The sequence below is a fragment of the Phodopus roborovskii genome, unplaced genomic scaffold (assembly GCF_943737965.1).
Source record: "Phodopus roborovskii unplaced genomic scaffold, PHOROB, whole genome shotgun sequence".
NCBI classification, from domain to species: Eukaryota; Metazoa; Chordata; class Mammalia; order Rodentia; family Cricetidae; genus Phodopus; species Phodopus roborovskii.
The window spans coordinates 1,352,142-1,379,066 of NW_026126442.1; the positions used below are offsets into that span (position 1 = coordinate 1,352,142).

Sequence of the window (26,925 nt, forward strand, 5' to 3'; positions counted from 1 at the left end):
CAAAAGGGAAGGTGTATAACAAATATTTCTTTTGAGCAATTATCAAATATTGATTGGGATGTGTTGGAGGCTAACCATATAATAATTTTTTGTTTGTTTGTTTGTTTTTAGAGACAGGGCTTCTCTATGTAGCCTGGCTATCTTGGAACTCACTCTGTAGTTCAGGGTGGCCTTGGACTCAGAGACCCAATTGCCCCTGCCTCCTAAATGCTGGGATTAAAGGCATGAAGCACTACTGCAAGCTTGCAAATATTTTTAATTTGCTTATCAATAATTATAGATGTGTGTGTGGCAATTTATGGGAATGATTTCTCTCTTTCAACAATGTAGATTCTGGGTGTTGAATTCGGGCCATTGGTAGCAAGCACCTTCATTTGCTGAGGTATCTCGATATCTTAAACTCAACTTATTATTATTATTATTATTAATTTTGTAAAGCAACCTTAAACAATCCATTTCATTAAGGTGGACAGCAGTTGAGGAAGATACCCAGTACCTGCACACACATCTGCACCCACACCTGCACCTACTGAAACACATGCACACACATGTATACACTCCATTTTTTCCAGGAGAACTATGACTCAAATCTTAATTTTGTGTGGTTTTCCACTTGTAATTGGATTGGATATAAAGTTCAGGGTGTGGTTTGTAGCCTGAGGTTGGTCAATCTGGGTGACCTCAGAAGGCAGAGTCTTGCTATAAACAGAGTGTGGACTGCAACTCTTTCCTGTTCCACTGATGACTCAACCACACTTGAGCACAAGCATTCACGACATCCATTCCACCATGAGACACCCCCTCACACCCCCGTTGCCTTAGTAGGCCAGGCACACTCCTCTGTTGGCTGAGTGGCTGCTCTGGCTTTCTCTGAAATGCATGTCCGCTCATCTCTGTTTCCAGGCCAACATCCCTCAGAGCGTAGGCTAGCATCAAAACCTTTCAGATTGGGTTCCCTGTGTGTCAGCTCTTCTGTCTTGTACATCCTCTGTATCTTCTGCTGAACAGATCCTCATTTCTCATCAACCCCTCCCTGTGTCCTGTGCTCTATCCCTTGTGCTTCTGGACACTCCCCTCCCCCTCCCCCTCCCTTCCTCCCTTTGCATGTTGTTTTCAAGATCTAGTGCTAGAATGTTTCAATTCTGGTCAGAATTAATTGCTCCTGTCTGAGCTCTCCCCGGCATGGCTGACTTTGGCTCTTTATTAGAATTGCTTGCTTAGGAGTTTCGTACTTCTGTCTTTGAGCCCCCTTGGGCAGAAGCCACATTTCTTCTTTTCTCTGGCAATGCCTTGAAAAGGGCCTGGCAAAGGATAGATGATGGTGAGCAATGAGAGAATAAAGAGCACAAATTACCCTGTGTGACAGGGGCAGGCACTTGTGTATAGGGATGATGCATGTATGTGTCCATTAGTTGTTTGGAAAACCGTAGTGGGTTTTATTATTGCCATTAATGGTAGTGCTATTCGTAGAGATGTTCCATTCCAAATGGCCTGATATATTCAGCTAGACACTCTTGAAACAGGGAGCAGTAGAAATTCAGCCTCCTTATCCTTATTGCCCTAACAATAGGCCGACAAAGTGTCAGGTTTTGATTTTCTGGCACTGAGGTTCCTAGCTCCTGCCTTCTGGGACAGGGCTGTTTTTCTCTGCTGTATAATTATTATTTCTTTTCCTTCTTTTTCTTTTTTTCTTTTCTCTTTCTTTTTTTTTTTTTTTTTTTTTTTTTTTTTGAGATAGGTACCTCTGCCTCCTGAGAGCTGGGATTAAAGGAAAGTTTCCTAGGTGTTGGGATTACAATATGGCTATGCCCTCCCCCATCAATACAACTTTTTTACCAGTGAAGGGAGATTTATTGTTTTTTTATTAAATTTTTTTTTTGAGGGGTAGGGAGCATACACCACAGCACACATGCAGAGATCGGAGGTCAGAGGTGGGAGCTTGTTCTTTCCTTCTGTCATGTGGGCTCCAGGGACCTCAGGTCATCTTTTTGGCAACAAGTACCTTTACCTCCCCACCCCCAACCATCTCTCATGCTGGAGTGGAAAAAGATTTATTGCTTGCAACCAGCAGGTAATCATGTTATCTTCAATGCAAATTAAGATGAACAAATAGGATAATTGTAAACATTTTAAAACCAAGTCATAGCATCATTTGGTCAAAGGTGTACTAGTTAGGTTTCTATTGCTGAGAAAAATACCATGGCCAAATGCAACTTGTGGGGAAACGGTTTATTTCAGCTTATAGCAGGGACTCGATGCAGGAACCTGGAGGTAGATGTTGATGCAGAGGCCACGGAGGAATTCTGCTAACTGGCTTGCTCAGCTTGCTTTTTTATACAATTCAGCACTACTGCCCAGGGGGTAGCACTACCCACAGGGCCCTCTCCCACATCTATCAGTAGTCAAGAAAATGCACCACAGACTTTCCCACAGTCCAATCTGAAGGAAGTGTTTTCTCCACTGAAGCTTCCTCTTCCCAGATGACCCTGGTTTGTGTCAAGTTGACAAAAAACAAAAAAACTAACCAGTTCATTTAGTATTTAATGGGTTGGAAATTATCTGGGTGATTTAACACATCAACTATTAAAATTACATAAACAAAAATTACACAACTTCCTTCCATTGCTATTAATTTTTTTGTTTGCAGCACTATAATGGACTCTAGGGACACAGAAAGTCTCTGCTACTGAGCTACAGTCCCTGCCAGCCAGCAAACCACCTCTTTATCATTCACTTATTTTCTTTCTCTTTCCCCCCCTTTATATTTCCATTTTTCTCATTACCTTATTTTTTTCCTTTGCTTGAAAAATCTTCTATCCAGCATCACAAAATACTTCATTGTAATAAACAAAATATATAGAGGCTATTCTAGTTTACTCTTTATTACTATGATAAAACAGCATGACCTAAAGAAATCTGAGGAAGAAAGGGTTTATTTGGCTTATAGGTTACACCTCATCAAGAAAAGCCAAGGAAACAATTCAAGGCAGGAATGAGGGAGCAGGAATTAAAGCAGATACCATGGAGGAATGTTGCTCACTGGCTTGTTCCATACAGATTGCTTAACTTGATTTCTTTCCTGATTTTTTTTTTTTTTTTTTTTTTTTTTGGTTTTATAAGACAGGATTTCGAGTCTGTCCTGGAACTCTCTCTGTAGGCCAGGCTGGCCTCGAACTCACAGATATGAAGGTTCACAGAGGGGGCTCTGTTCTTCTTGACTTAAGGTCAGAGAGTTCAAACCTATTCTTGTTCCTCCAAGGTTAAACAACAGGAAGTTTGGCCAAAGGTGTGGCTACTGGATGTCTTGACCCTCAAGACCAAATTACACAATGCTCGACCTAGAGTATGGTTACCAAATGTTTGGGGTACTGGGGAGGTAATTGCTTTTGTTTATTCCTTGTATCATGGTAAGGAAGTCTTTTGCCCTCCCATTTTGCTTGGGGTATTTAAGGGCTATGAGTAATAACTTGGGGCATCAGCAGTATTGACTGAGTGCCCTCCCGACTCTATCTTCTGTCTCTTGTCTCTTTCTTTTCTCAATCCTTATGCCTCCTTTCAGGTATGTTTGAACTCATTGGCTGTACTTGACACACAGAGATCTGCCTGCCTCTGCCTCTTGAATGCTGGGATTAAAATGAGCACCACCACCAACTGGCCTTAGCCTGCTTTCTTACACACCCTGGGACCACCTGCTCAGTGGTGGCACCACCCATAATAGCTTGAACCTTTCACATTTCATCAATCAAGAAATACCCTACACAGGGACTTAAGAGATGGCTCATTGCTTAAGAACACTGATTCCTTTCTAGAGGATAGGGGTTCAATTCCCAGCATCCATGTGGTGCCTAAATCAGTTCTAGGAGATCTGGCCTCTGCAGGCACTGCACACATGTGGTGCATAGACATAAAAGAGGGCTAAGCACTCACACACATATAATAAAAATAAATAAAAGAAAAAAAAGAGAAAATGCCTCAGTTACTTGTCTACAGGAGACGTTTTCTCAATTAAAGTTTCCTCTAGTTTGTGTCAAGTTGACAACAAACAAACAAACAAATGAAAACAGGGGCCTAGTGAGTTGGCCCCTGCATAGAAGTGTGCCGTGGTGGCTGAAGCATACCCCATTAACAATCACAAGTACAGCTATGAAGCAGGCTTCTAGGAGCGTGTCCTGGGATACCAGAGGCCAGAAAATGTGTCATGAAAGAGATGGGAACTCCAAATGTGTACACTGATACTAGGTTCCCCAAAATTGCACTATAGAATGGCCTGTGTTCTATTCCTCTGTGTGGGTATCCACGAGGAGAACTCATTGGAAAGCTCTGTGCATTGGTAGCCTCTGCCCCTTTTGTAGCCACCCTCAAACCAGACAACCCATGAGGATGTGAAGTAACTGCTAAGTATCATAATCATAAAATTACAAATACATACGAATATAGACTTCATTTTTTCTTTCTCATGGAGGTAATTATTAACATTTTTCTGGCTTGGGCTGTCACTACAATTTAGTTTATACAGCCTATCAAAGTTTTATAATGACACACAATAAATATATGAGAAAATTTCTGAGCTCATAACTGGGTATAATAGGAGTGCTATGATGAGAGATACTTTTATTGGGAATCTGGGTGTTTATGGTACATTGAATTTTTCTTTTCTTTTTGGTTATTTTGAGACAGGATTTCTCTGTGTAGCTCTGGCTGTCCTGGAACTCTGTAGACCAGGCCAGGCCTTGAACTCAGAAATCTGCCTGTTTCTGCCTCCCTTTCCTTTCCTTTCTTTTCTTTTCTTTTCTTTCTTTCTTTCTTTCTTTTTTTTTTTTTTTTTTTTGTTTAGGGTGCTTCACCTGCTGAACCATATTGCTAGTATCTTGATGGATACTTAATTTATCTCCTAAGATTTTATAATTTATAACAACAGATTTTAGTAAGAATCAGGAAATGGATGGATGGGGACAAATAGCTCAAGATTAGAGTTCTTACTCAGAATAATCAAGGCCAGGGAGGGGTTGGGTCCCCAAGAAGCAGAAGAGAGAGAGAGAGAAAAAAAAAAAAAAAAAAAAAAAAGAGGATAAAGATGGTTCAGTGGGTGATTGCTTGTAAGCTGACAACTTGATTGATTTCTTGGACCCACATGGTGGAAGGAGAGAACCAACTCTTGAAAGTTGTCCTCTACCCTCCACCCTTGTGAGAAGTGGCACGTGTGCTCAAACATACGCGCGCACGCGCGCGCACACACACAGACGAATAACTGAATGTAATAAAGAGATCATAAGAAAGTTGATTATGTGAAAATTTAAGTTTGATGTCTTCTGGAAAATTTTTTTGTGCCCCTATGAGATAGATATTCAGGGGGGTTTTGGGTGGTGTGGGGAACAAGAAGGGAGATACAGATAAATGTGATCAACATATATTTATGAAAATATTGAAGAATAAATATAAATACTCTAAAAAAAAGCAAAGAGGCAAGGCCTTACGAGTTCATATAGCATTTCAAGGGAGCATCTAGCCACCTGGGATCCTTAGTGTCTGACACCTTCTCTGGACTGCCAGGATCCCTGAGACGTTTGAGCCTATCTCGCCCCGCCCCGCTATCGCCCCGCCCCATCCTCTCCGGCCCCGCCCCACCTCCCTGGGACTGGACCTCCGGCTCCCATGGGTCCCGCCTCTTCCGGCCCGCGCGGTTTGATTCCCTTGGCGGGCGGAAGCTGCTGGAACTTGAATCCTGTAAAGATTCCCACCGACTGCTCTCTGTCCCAACTTTGCTGGGTTCTGCGGCGGCTGCTTCGGCCTTCTGTCCGGTTCGGTCCCGCCGGGCCTGCCGTCCTTCAGGTCAGTTCTCCCGCCCGCGGACCGAGCTCTGAGCTGTGTGGGGTGCGGCCGGGAGACGGAGCCTCCCCAGGGTTCCGCCCACCAGTGTCGTTCTCTGTGAGAATTTCTAGACTTTTCTTCCCAGGATTTTCACAGATGGTGGTGATGGTTGCTTCTTTTTCCCCCCTTTCTTTCTGCCGTTCTGAGACGTAGTCTTATGTAGTTCAGACTGGTCTCGAACTCACTGTAGCCAAAGCGGTCCCTGAGTCCTGCCTAGGCTTCCCGGCTGGGGAATGTAGGCATGAACGCTCCCCACCACGGAGTTATTGATGAAGTTTGGCCAAGCGTTTGACGCCCAGGAGGCTGCGGTAGATGGGAATTAACATTTCTGTTTCAGTGCTCCTGACTGTCCGCAAAAGCGGTTCAGAGAAGGACTTTGGGATACTTTCCTTCGTTCAACTAGGTTTCCTGGGGTGCTCCAGTTAAAAGGGAAACGTGTGATCCCCGTTTTTAGAGGCCAAATCCATCCTCACTTTGTATTTGCTCAAAGCAAGTGGCGCGTATTGTAAGGGTGCTCCGAGCCTATAGCGGTAAACGGAGCAGGAAGGTGGCTCCTGCCAAGGAGGCAGTGGAGAGAAACGGGGGAACTTCTCAGAGAAGGCGTCCCAGTGCAGCAGATTCACACCACGGTGAGGTGAGTGAGTGTTTCTAGTCTCACCTTGGGTAGATTTCTACAGTTAGTGGAAAGGGAGGGAGGGAGGGGCCTGAAATGTTGCTTAGAGGCTTAGATTCTCAATTTTTATCCGTTTTGGTTTGTTTCTTATGAGGTGTGAGAGAAATCAAAACAGCTCTTACTACACCTTCATGGAAACAGTCAGTGGATCTTTCCTGCCTATCTGTTGTAAACCAACTAAATGGACAGGTTAGTCCCTAAATGCTTTTCAGAAGAAATGCCTCTGTTCCTAGGAACTCTGCAAGGGAAGAAGGAAGGATGCTACTCAACTGTATTCTAAGGCCAAATTATAAGCCATTCTGTACTCTTATTTGAGACGACCAGATCAATGTCTCACATGAGGCAAGTTCCCATTTCTTCTACTTCAGCACAACTGGAGAGGCACTCAACTATCCAACGTAGGGTCTGTTTTCTTTCACACCAATCATAATATTTCTTTTTCATATTCCAATTTCTAGACAATAAACAGGATGTCTAAGGTTATTTAGACCAGCTTTATACCCATGAGATGTAGAGGTCAAATAGTAGATATAATCAGTCACTAGTTTTCTTTTTGGTTTTTTTGAGACAGGACTGACTGTTCAAACAGCTCTGGCTGTTCTTGAACTTCCTTTGTAGATCAGGCTGGCCTCAAACTCACAGAGATCGCTCCTGCCTTTGCCTCCGAGTGTTGGGATTAAAGGCATACTACCACTGCCCAGCATCTCTAATTTTCTTAATAGTACCAAAACTATGTTCCGTGGACTTACTAGATATAATCTAGCCCCACAGTGGTGTTACTTAAAGACAGAAAAAAGATTTTAGTATTTATGCAAGGCAGTCTCTTCCTAGGAACTGGGAGTTTAAAATTCCTCTGGGAGAAATCTGAAGAAGTTAATTATGAGCCAAACCTGGTGGTACACTGTAATCATTTGTTTGTGTGGTTGGATTAGGCAGGAATCATGGCAGGTCAAGACTGTCTGGGCTATGGAGAAAATTTAAGACTGTTGGGGTTGCAGACTCGTGTCTCCATGCTGGGTTTGCTAGCCTGCTTTATAGCAGACAGCTCTCCAATCAAGTCTATGTTCTCCAACTCCCCCATTTCCTTTCTCTGGCTTTTCTCCCCCCTTCTTTTTTTGAACAGGATCTCAGGAGTTACTGAGCCATGTCTTGTCCTCTAAACTGCTATGATTTCTTGACTTGGAATTTCTTAGTTCTCTGTTTCCAGTTTTTGGGGATGGGGTTCCACTTCATTCCCATATTTGTCCTACTGGCAAATGGCCATTAAGAGATTTCTGAGTTAGTGAGGCAATTAATAAGCATATTCTCTTAAAATCTGGCTGGGTGAGGTGTTGTGGTAGGCTGCAGAGAAAAAGCTGTTTTCTGTACTCTTACCTCCACATAAGTGCTATGGCATGTGCACACCCATGTACACATTTATCATACATATATACAATACTTATAAATTTAAAAAATTAAAACAAATTTACATGTATGTGTTTGCATGAATGTAGCTCTGATGGTCCCTACAGAGGCCAGAAGTGGGTGTTGGAGCCTCTGGACTTGGAGTTACAGGCAGTCTAACATGGATGCTGGGAACTTAATTTGGCTGCCAAGCCCCTCTTCAGTCCTTCCTGCCAACCCTCCATTTTAATCCATTTTAATATAGTATCTTTTGTGTAACCCAGGCTAGTCTGGAACTTCAAATCCTCCTTTCTGGTGCCCCCAGTGCTGGGATTGTGGGCAGGTATCAGCATACCTGGTTCTGTTTTCTTTTTTGTTTTTGTGGTGTCTTTGATTGTACAAGAATTCTGAACACACACACACACACACACACACACACACACTTTTTCCCCCCAGTTGATCTGAAACTGACTGTGTAGACCAGGCTGGCCTCAAACTTGGAATGATCCTCCTGACTCTGTCTCCTAAGTGCTGGGATTATAGGTGTATGTCACTGAGCTCAGTCTTGTTTTTTTAGGAAAGTTAGTTGTTTTTTTTTTTTTTTAAAGCTTTATTTATTTGCTTGAATAATGTATAGAGGTCAGAAGACAACTATGGGAGTTAGTCTCTCTGTCATGGGGGTCCCAGGGATCAAACTCAGGTTGTCAGGCTTGATGGCAAGTGACTGTACCACTGAGCTAGTTTGTTTTTGATGTTAAGTGCATTTGTTGTTTGAGGCATAGTCTCCTGTAGCCCAGGTAGTCTTGAACTTGCTATGTAGTCTAGGATGACCTTGAGCTCCTGCCTCTACCTTTAAATGCTGGGATTGAAGGAAAGTACTATTACTTGGATATGTTTAAGTCTTTATGATTTGTGTGGATGGTGTGAGGCAGGAATCCAGGGCTTTTTGTTTGATTTTTAATATGACTACTTAGTGCTTCACTGTCATTTATATGCCTAAGATTTACTTTTATCTCTGTTTATACATGGAGGAGGTGGTGATGGTGCATACCTTTAATCCCAGCACATAGGAGGCAGAGGCTGGCAAATCTTTGGGTTCGAAGCCAGCCTGATCTACAGAGTGAATTCCAGGATAGCCAGGGCTTCACAGAGAATCCCCGTCTCAGAAAACTTAAAACATAAAATAAAATAAAATAAAAGATGGAATAGATGATATGATGTCTTTTATTGGTCTTATACAATTTTTTTCTGTTTTACAGATTCTTTTTGTCATTTTGAATAAACTTCCAGGTGAACTATGAAAGATTATGATGAACTTCTCAAATACTATGAATTGTATGAAACTATTGGGACAGGTAATTGTTAAATTTTTTTTCTTGGAGGCAGAGTACAGATAAAATAACTGGAAGTATGGTTTGTTTGGTTAATTATGAGCTTTTTAGTATAATTGATGTAACTTAATTTTTTTCTACCTATAATTAAAACATTTTAATTTATTGTTATTGTTGTGTGTGTTGTATGTGGGACACACATGCCCCAGCATGTTTGTTGAGGTCAGAAGACAGCTTTGTGGGGTAAGTTCTCTCCTTCCACCTTTATGTGGGTTCTGGGGCTGGAACTCAGATTGCCAGGCTTTCCTGCCAAGTGCCTTTCTCTCTGAGCCGTCTTGCCTGATCCTCTACTTTAATAAGCAGAGCAGAACAAGGGCAGAATATTAGAGAAAGCCTTGTAGGGCATTTTAGAAAGCCATGGGGAATTTCCAGCTAAGGAGTGATTTGACCTTGTTTTCAAAGGGTTACCCTGGCTGCTTGAGGATGAAGAGGGTGGAAGAGGGCAATGCAAGCAATTGCATTGAGGAAAGTGACACTGGAGATGATGGCAGTGTGGTTAGAATGTAAGGGGTTATAACACGATAAAATATGCAAAGTGCACGAACACACAGTCACGCCTGACCTGCTCAGAGAAGACACGGCCATTTCTAGTCAGTACCTATTTCCTTCCCACAAGGAAGTGGTAGGTATGTTTCTCCCAGCGTAAGTAGGTGGGATTTGCTGGTGAGTTGTACATGCTAGAGAAATGAAGTTCCAGGATTTTGGCCCCAGCCACCGAGGAAAACAGCAGGGAAGACCTTGGAAGAGACTATCAGAAACTTCTTTCTGCATGTATTAATGCCTTTCAGACAACTAGACATATTTAATCAGCCTCGATCTCGTTTTAAAACATAATTGCTTACCTTCATAGTTTTTATGCTCAGTGAAGTTGTATATAATTTTTCTTCAGTCTCAGTAACTTTCTTTTGTTCTAGCATGTTAATAAAGAAAAGTTAATTGCAGTGTTAATTACAGAGCATATTTCTTCTTTTTAAAAAAGATTTATTTTATTTGTGTGTATGTGTGTGCTTGTGTGTTGAGGAGCCCAGAAGAGGTTGTTGGATCCTCTGGAGCTAGAGTAATAAACAGTTATGAGCTGCCTGATGTAGGTGCTGGTAACTAAACTCTGGTCATCTGCAAGAGTGGCAAGCACACTTGAATTTGTTAGCCATCTCTCCAGCTCCCATGGAGCAAATTTCTGAAGAGTGAGGGCTTATTCCCCACCCCCCACATCTTTACTATTTATTCTTTATTTACTGTTCATTTTAGGAAAAACAAAACAAAACAAATCTCCATCTAGAATAGTGGTTCCCAACCTTCCTAATGCTGGGGCCTTTAATATAGTTCCTCATGTTGTGGTGACCCCCAAACAAATTATTTTCGTTGTTGCTTCAGAACTGTAATTTTGCTACTGTTATGAATTGTAAGTATCTGTGTTTTCTGATGGTCTTAGGCAACCTCTGTGAAAGAGTCTTTTGACCCCCCCCCAAAGGTTTGTGTGACCCACAGGTTGAGAACTACTGATTTAGAAACATTTACTGAAAAGAATCTGGAGTCATGGCTAACCTGTTGGAAGTGACAAACTTCCAGGAAAATGTGGCTTAAAAGAGCTTTAAAAAAAAAAAAAAAAAATCTTTGCTTGGGCCCTTGTTTATCTCCTATCCATGTTTTTACACATAGGTGGCTTTGCAAAGGTCAAACTTGCCTGTCATATCCTCACTGGAGAAATGGTAGCTATAAAAATCATGGATAAAAATGCACTAGGGGTAAGTTTGAAAAATAATGGGCTCTACTGTGATACTTTTCTATATGGGAATTACAGTATATGAATTAAAAAAAATTACTTTGAGTCAAGGTTTCACTGTATATAGCTCTGGTGTTGAACTAACTTTGTGTCAAGATTGCCCTTCAACTTGTGATTTTTAGGATTGCTGGTGTGTGTCATCACACCTTACTAAGAAATATGTATTATCTTTTCATTTGTATATATGTATGGCATGTGTGGGGCCACACATAAAGATATGTGTATGTATATACAGAGGCCTGAGGTTGATACTGGAAATCTTCATTGATTGCTTTCCACTTTATTCTTTTTTGAGGTAAGGTCTCTCAGTTAAACCCAGAGCTTGCTGATATGGCTAGTCTTGTTAGACAGTTGGCTGTGGGATCCCATCTCTGTCTTCTAAAGCTGAAATTCTAAACAAGCTGCCATACCTGACATTTATGTGGTTTCTGGGGACCCGACTTCTAGCCATCTTGGCTTACATAGCAAAATGTTAGGATCTGGAGACTCAAGAGATGGCTCAGCAGTTAAGAACACTTGTACTTTCAGAGGACACAAGTTCATTTCTTTTCATTTATGTCTGGTACTCACAACCATCTGTAACTCCAGTTTCGGGGAATCTAACTTCTCTGGGTTCTTGTAGTTATGTACACATACTCACATGTGCACACACACACACAGAATTTAAAAATTGTAATAACATTTTTTACTACTGTTTGCTATGTAAGAGTGAACATTGCCTGGTGGTGATGGCACATGCCTTTAATTCCAGCACTCCTGAGACATAGGCAGGTGAGTCTCTGAGTACAAGGTTCTGGGGATGTGCAGGGCTACAAAGACAAACCCTGTTTTGAAAAACCAAAACCAAAATAAGAAACAATGAGGCCATGAATTTGGATTCCAAGCACCTACATAAAAAGCTGAGTATGAGTGTGATGGCTTTACACACCTATAATCCCAGTGCTGGCATGGTATAAATCATCTAGCCTAATTGGTGGGCACCAGGGTCAAAGAAAGACCCTGTCACAAAAAGTAGATGGATAGTGATTAAGAAAGACATCTAATGTTGACCGCTGGTCTCTACATGCATCTGTGCACTTGTACACACACGTGGACTTACATATATGCCACACACATATATACCACGCTCACAAAGTAAAGACCTGTGCTGTTAAAGAAATCTGGATCCAGGTGTGGTGGCACAAACTTATAATCTCAGCATTTATGAGGCAGAAGTAGGAGGATTGCTCCAAGTGCAAGGTCATCTTGGTCCACATAGCAAGTTCAAGGCTAGTCAGGACTCTACAGTGAGACCTCACTAACAGCCATAATGAAAAGTGCTTTTACAATTAATTCCTTTTCTTTCTTTGAGATTCCTTTCTTGCTCTTTAATCTAGACTGAGTTATAGCTCACCTTGTAATCCAGGTTGGCCTCAGTATTTCAGTCTCCAAACCTTCTGGCTGCTAGGATTGTATCTTGGCTTGGTAATGGGTATTTCTGTACTTTGTTTGTAATGGCCACCTTCTACAGTAGTCCAAGATTCTTTCAGGATTGTACTCTTGGGCATTGTACTCTTGACCTACTCAGTCAGTTAGCTTTTTGTCACTATGACAAATACTTGAGGGAAACAATTTAAAAGGGGGAAAGAGTTTTGTCCACTGTTTTGGGCCTGAGCTGAGGCTTGAGTATGTGCCTCAGTGGCATCCAGGAAACAGAGCATGCTTCTGCTAGTGGGCACCCTCTATCCCACTCATGCCCCAGCTTATTGAGTGGTGCCACCATGTTCAGTGTGAGTTCTCTTTGAGTCCTCAGACACTCCTAGTGTGGGCTTTGCTAATCCCCACTCACTCAAACTGACAGATTAACTGCCACACTCACGTTGAGCTTGCCTTCATAAAATTCTCAGAACACTAATTTTGTAGTGTTTTTTCTTTGTTTTTAAGCTGCTTGTTTTACAGCTATTGATAGCTTTGTCTACCTAGTATTAAAACTGTTGCTATTGGTGCTTGGAACACTTGGCCAGGAAATTTGTTGCTTAACTGAACTGGTGTTTTGTCAAACAGAGCGATTTACCCCGAGTCAAAACTGAGATCGATGCTCTGAAGAATCTGAGACATCAGCATATATGTCAACTCTACCATGTGCTAGAGACAAAAAACAAAATATTCATGGTTCTTGAGGTTAGTGGTGGGTCCCTGTCAGCCAAAAGTATTTGCTTGCTTTTTCAATAGCTGAGAGAGAATTATTTCTTCTTACCTGAAAAATTAGAATCAATGTTTGTTCTAGTTTCATTTCTGTTGTCATAATATGGTCTTTATAAGAAGTAACTTAGCCACAGTCCAGAGTCCCAGCAAGTCAGTGCAGCACAGACCTAGCAGAGCAGAGGGAAAGAAGGAAATGCTTGCTTGTCTGCTTGTGCTCAGCTTGACTTCTCCAGTCTTTCACAGCTCAAGACCACTGTCAAGGGAGTAGTGCCACCTAGAGTGGGCTTCCCACATCAGTGAACTTAATAAAGATGGTTTGCCTCACACATGCCCACAGGCCAACCAAGTGTAGACAGTCCCTCACTGCGACTCTCCTCCCTGGTGATCTAAGTTGCGTTAAGTTAATAAAGCTGACCCTTAAATAACTTACTGGTTCTTTTCTTCACCTTTATGTGGGTTCCTGGGATCAAAGCCATTTTGATGGCCCTTTTTGTGCCTTTTATTAGCATATATTAATTATACATAATGTCTTTCACTATGACATTTAATATGTATATATTTATGCATATAAAATGTATTTATTTTTATGTTTGAGTATTTTGCCTGTATATCTGTCTATGTACCATGTGTGTATCTCGTGCGTATGCAGGCTTCAAGAGGGTGTTGGCTCCCCTGGGGCTGGAGTAATAGATGGCTGTGAGCTGCCATGCAGGTGCTGAGAAATGAACTTAGGTCCTCTGTAAGAGCAGCTGGTGCTCTTAACCTCTCAGCCATCTCTCTGCCCCTATAATGTTGTGTGACCATATTGATCCTCTGTTACCTTCTCTGTGTTACCGCTGGTCCCTTCCTCTTCTCAACTAGCCCTGCTTCTACTTCCACATCATTTTTTTTTGTTATGTTTTGTTTTTGATAACCCAGTGCTTTTTTTGAGGGTTGCTTATAAGAGCATGGGTACCTTACCAGTGACTACATCACTGAAAAAAATGGTTCTCCTCCCTTACCAACCATTGACTATATAAATCCCAGAGAGGGGCCTCTGCAAGCCCTTCCTCTTAATTACTTGTATGTCTCCTATATTTATGTGTTTGTGTTTTGTGGTTTGGTGTATGCATGTGTGTCAGACACATGTGTTTGTGGCTTTGTGTGTTTGCATATGTGCATGTGGAAACTCGGTGCCTTTCTATATTGTTCTCTTCCTTGCTTGTTAAGACAGGGCCTTTCACTGAATCTGGAGCTCACTGTTTAGTTTAGGCTGGATGGCCAGGGAGCCCCAGGATCTTCTTGACTTTGCCTCCTGGGTGCTGGCTTACAGATGTGTGTTGCCAACTGCAGGCCTTTATGTAGGTGCTTAGGGATCTGAACTCAGGTCCTTATGCTTGCTCAGCACGCACTACCCACAGAGCTGCTCCTCGGCTCCTAATGGGCTCTTTGTAGGGAGATTGAAAATCACTGGTCTTTGGACAATACCAGCAATAATTACTGGAGAAACAATAATTACTGCTGCTTTTCATTTTTAATTTTAGATGACTGTACTAAATGTGAGTATGTTAACTGGAGAATGAGTTTTAGTACTTTGTTATAAAAATATAAAGCCCTGAGTGAGCTTTTAAAAATCACAGTGGTAGTTGGTTTGATTTCTGTTTATTGGTAATAAAACTGTTCAAGGGAAGAATTATTGTTCTCCTTCCTGGAATAATTACTGAATTGTTGGATCCTGAGAGTGTAGTTTTAGATATGCTCACTCAGTTCCCTTGCCTTTAAAGTTGAACTAATACTGAGTTCAGTATGGTTTTTACTTTCCATTCCTGGGAAGTGATTTCTGTCCGCTGTAACTGTGTGACTCTTGCTGTTGAAGTACTGTCCGGGAGGAGAGCTGTTCGACTACATAATCTCCCAGGATCGCCTTTCTGAAGAGGAGACCCGAGTCATCTTCCGCCAGATACTGTCTGCAGTAGCATATGTGCACAGCCAGGGCTATGCCCACAGGGACCTCAAACCAGTAAGTGACCTGGTCATAGATGTTCACCTGAGAGTTGAGCATGGTCTACCTCTTATTTCAGGTGTCCATGTGTTCTTTTTTGTTTTAGTCAGAGTCTGTCACAAACTATTTTCCTTCTTAACATTCTCATCATTTGTCAGTTGTATTGGATATCCTTGGAATCAAGATTTTATCCTTGGGAAGGATGTACCATCGACTATTTTCCATTCAGTGTTCTGTTTTTGTTTAAGACAATGTCTAACTAGCCCAAGCTTGAGATACTCCTGTCTTAGCCACCTATAATGCTGGGCTTATATTCCTTTAATTTCAAACCATTACTCCCCAGAAGGGAACAGTTCAGTAGAACTGACAGATTATAATTTTAAAGGATTGACGAAAGATGTGAACATTCCTTTAATCTTTAGGCTCTAATGTGGGTACACTGAATATATATTTAAGTGTAACATTGTGAAATAGGGTCAGTGTCCTAGAGTAGGTCCGTGGCAGTGTTTATCACCATTTCATGTTTTTAATACATCACTCTTCAGTCTGAGCTCTGTTTAGTCTTAAACTTGCCTTTGGCAGAAACTATCTTCACTTGTAGTTGGCCCTCAGAGTGCTAAGGAGGAATAGATTTTCTTCCTTCTTTATCTCTTACTGAGCCCAGAGTTTGCTGTTTTGGCTAGACTGTCTAGACAGTGAGCCTCAGGTATACTCCTTCCCCTCCTCAGAGCTGGGATTAGAGGTGTGTGTTGTCATGCCTGGCTTTTATCATGGGTGCTAGGGTCTGAATTTAGTCATATTTGCACAGTAAACACTTTATCCACTGAGTCATCTCCCCAGACCTCTCTTTCTTTCTTTTTGTGCTTCTAGGGAACAAATCTAGGGCCTCAGGTCTGCTGGGAAAGTGCTTTTCCTCTGAACTACATCTCCAGTTCCCAGTCTTCTCCCCCCACCTCTTCCTTTTGGTGGTGGTGGTGGTGAGACAGGGTCTCACTATATAGCCCAGACTGACCTGGGACTCACTATGTAGACCAGGCTGGTCTCATACAGATTCACTTGCTTCCGCTTGCTGAATACTAGGATCAAAGTTGTGTGCTTACCCCAGCTCTATCTTTTTCTTGTCATTAGGTTTTAGTGATGTTTTAACTTATGTTGGACCTCAGCTTTAAATAGAAAGAACTCTAAGTCAGTTTTAGAAATGGTTAAAGGTGGATGTGTTACAAAGACATCAGAATACAGTTATCAAAATATCTTTGTTTTCCCAGGAAAATTTATTGTTTGATGAATATCATAAATTAAAGCTGATTGATTTTGGTCTCTGTGCAAAACCCAAGGTAAGTGTGAAAATAAATACAATTATGTCTAGAAGTATACCTGTTGGTGTGTTATTTTGCACTGACTTTCACTTAATCTTTATTGAGCTTAGTTACATCCATTTTGAAAAATGTTAAATTTTATCCTTCATATTGGCAGTTTTATAAGTTGGCTAGATAATTCTGACATGGAGCCAAGTGTGAGCCACCAGTAGGTCTAGGATTTGTCCCCTCAGGTAAGCTAAGAATCTGTAATGCCAGGTAATGTGAAGCCATTATATTATGAATACTAAATCATGTGTTTGCAGTTTGAGTATGTTGCCACTAGGTGATGCCTTTGTTCATTTGTATAGAAGTTGAGAATTTAGTGTGTATCTAGTTTTTATTGTCCAGATGGCCGGCTATATAACTAAGAATTAGTTATAGTATGAGGTGATTCCCCTTCATTGTGAAAGAAGAGGGGAATGGATGGCCACATGCTTTCACATTTATACTGCTTGGAATTGTCCTAATTCCAAGGAGGTAAATTTGTTGTTCTCCAGCATAACTTCTCTTTGAGGTGACTTTGAACTTCTCAGCTCTGCTGTATGCAGCAGGTCTCCTTTGTGTCTGCTTGTTGGAGGCTTCCTTTCGGGTTCTCTAATGATGGCACTTCATTGCTAAAATGAGCTGTCTACATTAATTAAGAATGTTGAAATCACAGACTCCTTTCAGTCCTTTGTAGTCCCATGATTATTTCCTGCCCCTCAGAATTAGCAAGATGCAGAGGGAACCACATTTTGCCTCTTCAGTTTTGAATGTCTGGTTCTTTCAGATTCTTCTCCCACTGATGTCTATTCTGAGATTATCAGTAGAGGCTTGTGTCTGGGAAGCAGATGATTCAGAAGGCAGTTTAATTTCTTTTACAGATATAAAGCATATAAAGTTACATTCTCCATAGGAGGTGGGTGTGGATGTTTGTGGAACTGCATTAGCTTTTTTTTTTTTTTTTTTAAATGATTGCCACAGATTCAACTCACATAGACACCAGCTAAGAAAATGGGAATAGTCTGGGAAAGGTGGCCTCAGCCTCTGTGGGGCTCTCACTTTTGTGTGTGTTTCATTTGTAAACAAAAATCTTAGGGTCATTTTCCCCCGTAGGGCTCAGCATAGGAGTGCAGCAGTAGCTCCATTCATAAGGCCTATGTTTCTGGGGAGAGCTTAGGAGGTTGGTAGATCTCCAGTTAAGGTGGTGATTTGTCTTACAACAGGGTCTGGACAATAGATTAGCAATGCATCCCCTACATACTAGTTTCTTCTTCCTGTGAACAGAAAGGAAGTTCTTCTGTATTTGTAAAGATTTGATGTTAAAGATAGGGACTTGAAGCCAGGCATTGGTGCGTACCCCTTTAATCCCTGCACTCAGGAGGCAGAGGCAGGAGGATCTCTGTGAGTTTGAGGCCAGCCTGGTCTACAGAGCAAGTTCCAGGACAGACTCCAAAGCAATACAGAGAAACCCTGTCTTGGAAAACCAAAAAAAAAAAAAAAAAAAAAAAAAAAAAAGATAGGGACTTGAATTCTGTGGGTATTTATTCCTTGAGTACCTGGTGGTAGGAAATCATGAGTGCTTGAATGGATGTGAGGTTGGTTACTGTGCAAATGAGTATCTAGGGAAGTAGGGACTTGATTTGACTTAACTAAGGGAAAAAGATCTTGTTGATGTGAGGTTGAGTGGTATTGGAAATCTAGAGAATCACAATTGGCACATGTGCATGAGTGAGATATATATGTGTGTGTGTATGTATGTAATGAAATATTTTGATTATTTGGAATAGTCCTTTTATTTATTTATTTTTTTTGAGACAGAGTTTTCCTGTGTAGCCTTGGCTGTCCTGGAACTTACTCTGTAGACCAGGCCTCAGGCTGGTCTCAAACATAGAGATCTGCCTGCCTCTGCTTCCTGAGTGCTGGGAGTGAAGGCTGAGTCACCACACCTGCCATGGGATAGTTCTTTATCTAGTCTTTCTTTGAGTTCAAAGGAGAGAGTTTATCAAAGTTTAATGTTTTCAATGTAAATTTATTTATTTATTTATTTTTATGTATTTATTTTTTTGGAGACAGTCTCAATAGCCCAAACTGGTCTCAGGCTTTCTATGTAGTCGAGTCTGGCCTTGAACTTCTGATCTTCTTCCTTCTACTGCCCAAGTGCTGGGATTACAAATGTACACACCATGCTTAACTTGAGATTTGCTATTCTTAGGGGTTGTAACTAATAAGTGTTCCATTTTTATGTTATGGTAGGGTAACAAGGACTACCATCTACAGACATGCTGTGGGAGTCTTGCTTATGCAGCACCTGAACTAATACAAGGCAAATCGTATCTTGGATCAGAGGTAATTGTTACTGATTATTCTGGAGATATATTTCTGTCAACTTCATTGTGGTTGCTTTTTTTTTTTTTTTAATAAAGTTTGCTGTAGTTTGAACCGGTTAGGTCAGCTTGGTATGGCCCAAGGCTAGAGTGGCACATCCAGTTTTCAAAGATGTTTGTTAGCACATACATGTGTGTGGCTGACACCCCAAGGCTGGTGGTCCTGTTAAGTGTCCTTGCTCAGAAGGCCTGGCTTTGCTCTTTTGCCCTTGTCCGTCTGTCCTTCCTTCCTTCCTTCCTTCCTTCCTTCCTTCCTTCCTTCCTTCCTTCCTTCCTTCCTTCCTCTCTCTCTCTCTCCCTTTCTTATGTATACAGTGTTCTGTCTGCATGTATCCCTGCAGGCCAGAAGAGGGCACCAGATTACACTATAGATGGTTATTGCTGGGAATTGAACTCAGGACCTCTATAAGACCAGATAGTGCTCTTAACCACTGAGCCATCTCTCTAGACCCTGCCCTTGCTCTTTCAAGTTAGTCAGTCCCTCTTATTTTCTGGAGTTTGGTGTTGCTGGCATTAGTGAAATAAAACATGACTTGTCAGATCTTAGGTGTTGCTGGATGAACTGAGCATCTCCTGTCTTGCATATACTCTTGTACAGTGGGGTCTTTGGAGGGGAAATAGCACAGGTGACAGCTGGCTCCAGCTTTCTTTACCTGCGTAATCCACTTTCCTGTGGAACATCTCTGGGGAGAGGTGTTATGTGGGAGAACTTTAGAAATACCAGCTTGCTTAATTTGGAACAGAATTAGATAGGAATTTGTATATTTTTAGGGACTTGATTTTGATCTCAATTTTAAAGTATTGCACAAAAATAGAATTAAGAACTTTGACATATTTTTATTTAAATTTGTAATTATTTACATTTTCCTCTATTAGCTGCATGCATACTATGTAGATCATTTTTTAACCATATGAATGTGAACTGAGCATCATATCCCTTTATGTACATTTTATTATTTTTTAATATATTGTCTCTTTAAAAGATTCTTTGCTTTATCTTTATTTTGTGTGTATCTTGGGGACAGTTCATGCCACAGTGTACATAATGAAGGTCAGAGGATAACTTTCAGGAGTTAGTTCTGTCCTCCTGCCATTCAGGGTCCAGGCATTGAACTCAGCAAGTGCCTTTACCTGTTGAGTCATCTTGCTAGCCCTGTTTTTACTTGTTTTATTTTAAATGAGCCAAATTGTTAATTAGTTCATTTCTTGCATTTGAAATGCTCTTCCATGACCTCTTGGCCTGAGATTCTTTGCCACAGTCCTTACCCATTACATAGCTGCAACCAGCTACTTTATGGAGTACCCCCCTTGATAGTTGCAGAGACCTACCCATTCAGTTTCTTGCTTTAATTAACTTGAGGTTATAAAGTTTATGATGGTTATAAGGTTTATGATGCTCAGCATAAAGGGCCTTCATCATCTTGACACACATAGGCATGTCATAATTGGAAATAGACACACAAAGATGTGCTTGGTACTTGCCTAAGGCTTTGGCAGTTTCGTGAATTCATGTGCTAGGCTTTCATGGATGAGTGTGGTCTTAGATACCTCTTGTAAAGCCATCCATTACACACCTTCATCAGCAGGGCCTCTTTTGGCCATGGCGGTGGGGTAGGGTGAAACTAAATCTTTAATACTCTTGAGTCCCTGCCTCTGGGAGACTTGGTAGTGGGAAGATGCCTCTCTCTCTCTCTCTTTCTCTCTCTGTCTCTCAAGTGGCAGAGGAAATGCTCATTTATTTATTTTTGGAAGAATGGTTTTTGAGTATAAAAGTTAAGTAGGCTGGGCAGTAACTATAGTACTGGCTTTATATATATATATATATATATATATATATTTTTTTTTTTTTTTTTTTTTTTTTCTGAAAGCCAGGAAGGACCTTTTCTTTTTTATTCTTTTTTGTTTGTTTGTTTTTTGTTTTGTTTTTCGAGATAGGGTTTCTTTGTGGCTTTGGAGGATGTCCTGGAACTAGCTCTTGTAGACCAGGCTAGTCTCGAACTCACAGAAGTCCTCCTGCCTCTGCCTCCCGAGTGCTGGGATTAAAGGTGTGCACTGCCAACGCCCGGACTTTTTTTTTTTTTTTTTTTTTTTTTTAGTAGTGTGCTGGAGATTAAATTTATGGCCTTGAATATGTTAACACTACCACTGGACCTAAATCCTGACCTCTTTTTTTTTTTTTTTTTTTAATTTTGAGACAGGGTCATGTGTTTTCAGTTGGAAAGCTGAATTGTCCAACCTGAGGTCTTCTTGCCTCAGCCTCCTAAAAAGGACTTTTTTTTTTTGATGTGTGCATATGTGTATTCACATGTGTGTTTATAGCTGTACATGCATTTATGTGCATCAATTTGAAGTTGACATCAGATCGATGTCTACATTATTGAGTCAGGGTCTCTTACTTGAACTCTGTTCCAGTTAGTAGCCAGCAACAAGGGAGTCCTTGTCTCTGACTTCTGACTTGGAAGTCAGACCTCCTGAGGGCTTTTATGTGGCTTTGAGGGTCTAAACGCCTATCCTCATTGCTAAACCCATTTTGTGTCCTAAGCTGGTCTGGAACTCACTTGTTGGGAGAGATCCTTTGTCCTGGCAGTGTCTCACCACCTTTGAGAGTCCCAAATAAACACACAAGATTTATATTAATTAAACCATTGGCCAGTGGATTGGGCTTCTTATTGGCCAGTTCTGTCTTAATTATTAACCCATTTCTATCAATCTATGTATTGCCAGGAGGCTGTGGCTTACTGGGTAATGCCCCAGCATGGCATGTTGTTACTCCTTTGGCAGCATTGTCTTCTAGATTTATCTGTGTAATAGCATGTGTCAGACTCCAGGCTTGCCTTTTAAAAATAAAGTGTGTGTGTATTGTGTATTTGAGGGTATTGTTCTTTTGCTATAATTTCTGCCTAAGAAACACAAACACGAGATTCAGCGCCCACGTGGAGTTTATTGATAGAGGGGAGAGAAAGGGGGGGTAGCTGGTGGCCAACCGAAAGCAGGGGAGAGAGAGAAGTGGGGAAAGAGCACAAGGGAAAGAGAGAGGTGCGTTTGGTGCGCTTGCTTTGAAAGGGAAACTTGCACATGCGTAACTGAGTAAAGTTTGAGCAGCCAGGTAAGTCATGATGTAGAGAAGACATGGCCATGAGCATGCTGCCCATCATCGGGGGCGGGGTCAGCAGACTGCTGGGTTCCAACAGAGGGCTTTCCCTGAATCTGGGGCTCATGTTTTGTTCGCTAGCCTGGAACCCAACAGTTCAATGCAATTGTTCTGTCCCTGCTCTCCTTGGAGCTGGACTTCATAGGCATGTGCAGGATGCTCTGGTCCTCTTATGTAACCCTAAGTAGTGTCCTTGTCTAGTGAGTTTGACTTTCTGTTCTTGTAAGATAGTGTCTTAAGAACTGTACCAAGGATTCCTTTGGCATGCTTGAAAAATGCAGAACTCGGGCCTGTACCCTTGGAGATTTTGGGCTGATTGTTTAAGAATAGTGCTTCATTTTACAGTAAGCAGTTGAGGTAGTTCTGGTGTTTATCCTGCCTAGGACATGTTCCATGGTAGGGTCTCTAAGGCTTCCAAAAATTTCTTGTGGAAAATGTTTCGGATTTTTTTCTTCTCTGTTATTTTGATCTTACTTGTCAATTGATAGGCTTATTTACATTTGCTTTAGCTTATGATTTTAGTTAATTAGTGTGTTCTCTTATCTAATATGAAACAGTGATGTGAGATGCCTGATTGAGTTAACTGGAAAGTCTAGCTTCTTTCCAGTAGGCTGTGGTAGATTTTTTATGGAAACATTGCTATATGTTTTTTCATTACTTATTTAATCTCACACATAATCTGTTTTGACTGCTCATGGTATTTGGCAAGGCTGTGTTCACTTTCTGTATTGCCTCAATTTACTAAATGAAATGTCTGACACCTCCCAGGCATAAGTGCTTAACTTCTGTTCTCCACAGCTTGGAACACAGATCGCTGTTGACTTGAAGGGAGAGTCCTGGCTGGTGCTCTGCTGTGATTTGTAGACAGGAGTGGGTTACTTGGTTATCTAGTGTGAGGGCACCACCTTGATATGTGATGCTGCCTAGGCCATTTTCACTGTCCTCTTTTATTTTTCTCCCTCCTTCCTTCCTTCTTTACCCTGTCCTGGAACTCAGCTTTGTAGACCAGGCTGGCTTCAAATTTAGAGATCTGCCTGCCTCTGCCTTCTGAATGCTGGGATTAAGGGCATGTGCCACTACCTCCCAGCAGTCCTTATTTCTTACAGATTTCCTAAGGATCAAATAAGGGTGGAGCTGTCACTTACAGTTAGGCAGGTACTCTATCACTGGGCTACTTCCCCAGCAAGTGAGCTGTGGTAGAGCTCTCAAAAGAAATAGAGCTAACAGAATGGAAAAAACCATATGGCCTTATTAGACTGATTCATAGATTGTAGTCCAGGTAATCCAATAATGGCTGTCTCACAACAGAAAGGCCAAGAATCTAGTAGTTGTCCAGTCCACGAGGCTGGGTGTCTTTGCAGTTCCAGTTTGGTTGGTGCTGGAGTCTGAGAGGATCTGTATTGGAATCCTGATAGAATTGGATATAATGTTAGTCACAGCAACAGGATAGACAAATTTGCCAGTGAGAGTGAGGGTGGGCAGCAAAAAGCAAAAGCTTCATTCTACCATGCCCTTTTAAGCAGGCTGCTACTAGAAGGTATGGCCCAAACTTAGGTGGGTCTTCCCTCCTCAAATATCTGATCATGCAGCAACACCTTGCTTTTAGTTGATGCCAGATGTAGTCAAGTTGACAATCAAGATAAACCACCACAGGAGCCTTGGCTAATAATGTGGCATTATTGTTAATCAAAGCCAAGACTGCTTGAATAAATAGTTACTACTCAGGACTCTTGAGACTCAAGGATAGCTCAGAAAGATATAATCTTCTTTCTGGAGTTTATGATTTGTAGTGCCTGTTGTGTTGGCAGGCTAATTTCTAGTTTACATACTTGAAAAGTCAACCATTGGATTTTATTAAGATCTCTCTACATACAAAGGATTTTACAGCACAGCTTAATTACATTTGCAGATGGCCAGGAAGTTTTCAGAATTGTTTTTGACATCTCTACATGTTTACATAAGGCTCATGTGTAACCTTAGCCCCTGGTAGCTTTAAAATTGTCTTTGAGAATTAGAGACCTGGCTTTGTTTACTTATCATGGCTCAGTTTCTAGCTAGTTGGGAATTGTTTTCCATTCAGTATTAGCATGTAGCTGGAGGAGTACACTGAGTTGAAAGTTGGGAGGTCTTCCATTGAGTCAGTGACTTTGGACAAATCTTCCTTTCTGGGCTTCGTGTTCACTGTCTGTAGAATGAGCAAGTTGAATTGGCTGGTTTCTTATTGCGCTTCCAGCTTTGGTAAGATTCTGTGATTCTCTTTGTGTCCTGCCTTATTGAAATGTGTTTAATGCTATTTTTTCTCCCTCTTAGGCGGATGTTTGGAGCATGGGCATCCTCTTATATGTGCTTATGTGCGGATTTCTGCCGTTTGATGATGATAATGTCATGGCTTTGTACAAGAAGATTATGGTGAGTATTATGGGTACAGGATTTCAGAAGGAAAGTGGTCTGTGCTGCTTATTGTATGCTTCCATGCATAAAAGTACCAAAAGGCAAATGTATTCCAGGCTGTTAGGTGTTAAGACTATAGAAAGCTGGGCAGTGGTAGCATATGCCTTAAGTCCCAGCATTCTGAAGGCAGAGGCAGGATGCGGCTCTCTGAGTTTGAGGCCAGCCTGGTCTATAAGACCTAGTTCACAGAAAGCTAAGGCTACACAGAGAGATCCTGTCTAGAAACAAACAAACAAACAAACAAAAAATTAAGATTATGGCTATTATTTGGCCATGATTAAAAGGAACAGAGTTGGAGGCTGCTTTTTCCCCTTTCATCCTCTCCCCTCCCTTCCCCCCCTCTTTTTTTTTTTTTTTTTTTTTTGGAGATAGTGTTTCTCTCTGTATCCTGGCTGTCCTGGAACTCACTTTGTAGACCAGGTTGACCTTGAACTCAGAGACCCACCTGCCTCTGCCTCCCAGTTTGGTGATCAAAGGTGTGCGCCATTACTGCCTGGCATGGCTTTTTTTGCTTGATCTGGATGCCAGTCACACTTTTTGTGTCCAATTTTTGAAAAACCAAGGTATATGTTTATGATACACACACATACACACACACACAGCTATATGTACACACACACACATACCATACACACTCAATAAAACATTTAACAAAACACAAGCTGAAAGTGTCCCTTATTTTAGACAGCTGCAAAATGAAATAAATATGTAAGAGTCATTTTCTGGTAAGAGTTCTGTGTGTATGTGAATACATGTGTATGTTTATGTGTGTGTTCATGAATGGTCTGCATATGGCGCAAGATATGGACAGAGGTTGAAACTTAATGACTGTGTGCTAGGGTCTTTTCTTGTTGGAGTCACCCATAAGGCTGTCTAAAAAAGGAACAGGCAAGGAATGTCCTATGATAAATAAAGCAGCAGCAGCTGAGGGAGAGTTTGGTAGAAATTCTAGAAGAAAGAAATAGGCGGGGGTTTATAAAAAGTGCTCTTAATAGAGTAGCCAGTATAGCAAGTGCATAGTGATTAGAGAAATGTGGGGAGGAATGTGGAGAAGTTTTTGGTTGGATCTTTAAGTAAGCAGAGACCCTAAGTCAACAGAATTGAAATGCCAGTCCTAGTTGGCTTGTGGCTCACTGTGGAATGCCAAATCTAAGGGCACTGGGTTCAATCTTCATTTAAAAAAAAAAAAAGTTTTTTTCTTCTCTCCTAACTTGTAAAAAACCTCTTTAGAATTGATGCCTACATTACTAAGAACAATTCTAGAATGAGATGCAATTGTCGGGATTCGACTCCTTGAAGGTTGAACAGCTCTTGTCCTGCGGGCTTGCTGATAAGTGGAGTGATGGTGATAGCCATTATCACTGCTTTGGCAGTGTATGTGCATTTTTCCTTCTTGAGAAAGAAGAGCAGTGGGCAGTTCAAGAACATTTTCCAGTTGTGTTTTTAATAAACAGTAGATTGTGTTCAATTTTTCCTCTGCTGGTCTTTTCTGCAAAGTAGAGCCATGCTTCTTGTTCTGAAAAAAGTCTAGTATTATAAGCTGCTATTTTATTATATTCTATGCTTCTTTTGGAACTTGATGCCAGAGAAGTAAACTGATTTTTTCAAAGATGGGCTGACTCAATTTGCAGAATCTCACATCTTCATAATTGTAGGTGAGTGTTCTTTCTAATTTCTACCCCAGCTCCCACCTCTCAAAAGTTCCAGAAAGACAGTGTAGGGCTGTATAATCATGGAGTTAAACTTGTGCAAAGAATCTAGGCAACTTTGTCTTCTGTCATTGATACTTGTTAACTCCTTGGATATGTGGTGTAATCTTCTCATGGTGGGAGGAGCCTTTGGAAATATACTTTGAGGAGTTCCTGATGCTGTTTCTCAGAGTCACCTAGGGCACTTGAAGAAATGTTGATTTCAGCCCTTAGGACATCTGGGCCAGGTGGCATTTTTAAATTGAAGACTACTCTGGCTGTGGATTTTGGCAAATTAGCTTCTCGGTATCGCAGTTTCTTCTGTAAAATGGGTAGAATTACAGTATGTGCCTACAGTATAGGCTCTGAGGATTTAGTGAGTTAGCTTATGAAAAGCATTGAGTAGTGCACACTAAACATCAGCTGTTATTATTAACAAAATTTTAAATTGGGCTAGTTTTTGTCTAAGACTTAAAATTGTTCAGAGATTAATCTTTTTAGAATTTGTAATGATGGTGGGGCAGTGGTGAACAGGCCTTTAATCCCAGCACTCAGGAGGGTAGAGGCAGGCGAGTCTCTGTGAGTTTGAGGCTAGCCTGGTGTACAGAGTCAGTTACAGGACAGGGAGGGCTATGTAGAGAGACTTTG

The 26,925-nt window shown here is 41.3% G+C and overlaps 1 protein-coding gene across 5 annotated transcripts in view; it reads left to right on the forward strand.

Annotated features, from left to right (window-relative positions):
• The first annotated feature begins 5,680 nt into the window (after positions 1 to 5,680).
• Melk (maternal embryonic leucine zipper kinase) overlaps positions 5,681 to 26,925 on the forward strand; it is a 62,565-nt gene continuing 41,320 nt past the window's right edge. For 2 of the 5 annotated variants that reach the window (XM_051187700.1, XM_051187701.1), the window contains exons 1-8: positions 6,658 to 6,730; positions 9,184 to 9,279; positions 10,975 to 11,060; positions 13,142 to 13,258; positions 15,138 to 15,281; positions 16,529 to 16,597; positions 18,857 to 18,949; positions 24,449 to 24,547. In XM_051187700.1, coding sequence (XP_051043657.1) covers positions 9,222 to 9,279; positions 10,975 to 11,060; positions 13,142 to 13,258; positions 15,138 to 15,281; positions 16,529 to 16,597; positions 18,857 to 18,949; positions 24,449 to 24,547 — 666 coding nt within the window. In that variant the 5' untranslated portion in view covers positions 6,658 to 6,730; positions 9,184 to 9,221. Of the gene's footprint in view, positions 5,830 to 6,450; positions 6,503 to 6,657; positions 6,731 to 9,183; positions 9,280 to 10,974; positions 11,061 to 13,141; positions 13,259 to 15,137; positions 15,282 to 16,528; positions 16,598 to 18,856; positions 18,950 to 24,448; positions 24,548 to 26,925 lie in introns of those variants that run through there. The other 3 variants (XM_051187698.1, XM_051187699.1, XM_051187696.1) reach the window with 3 other exon arrangements.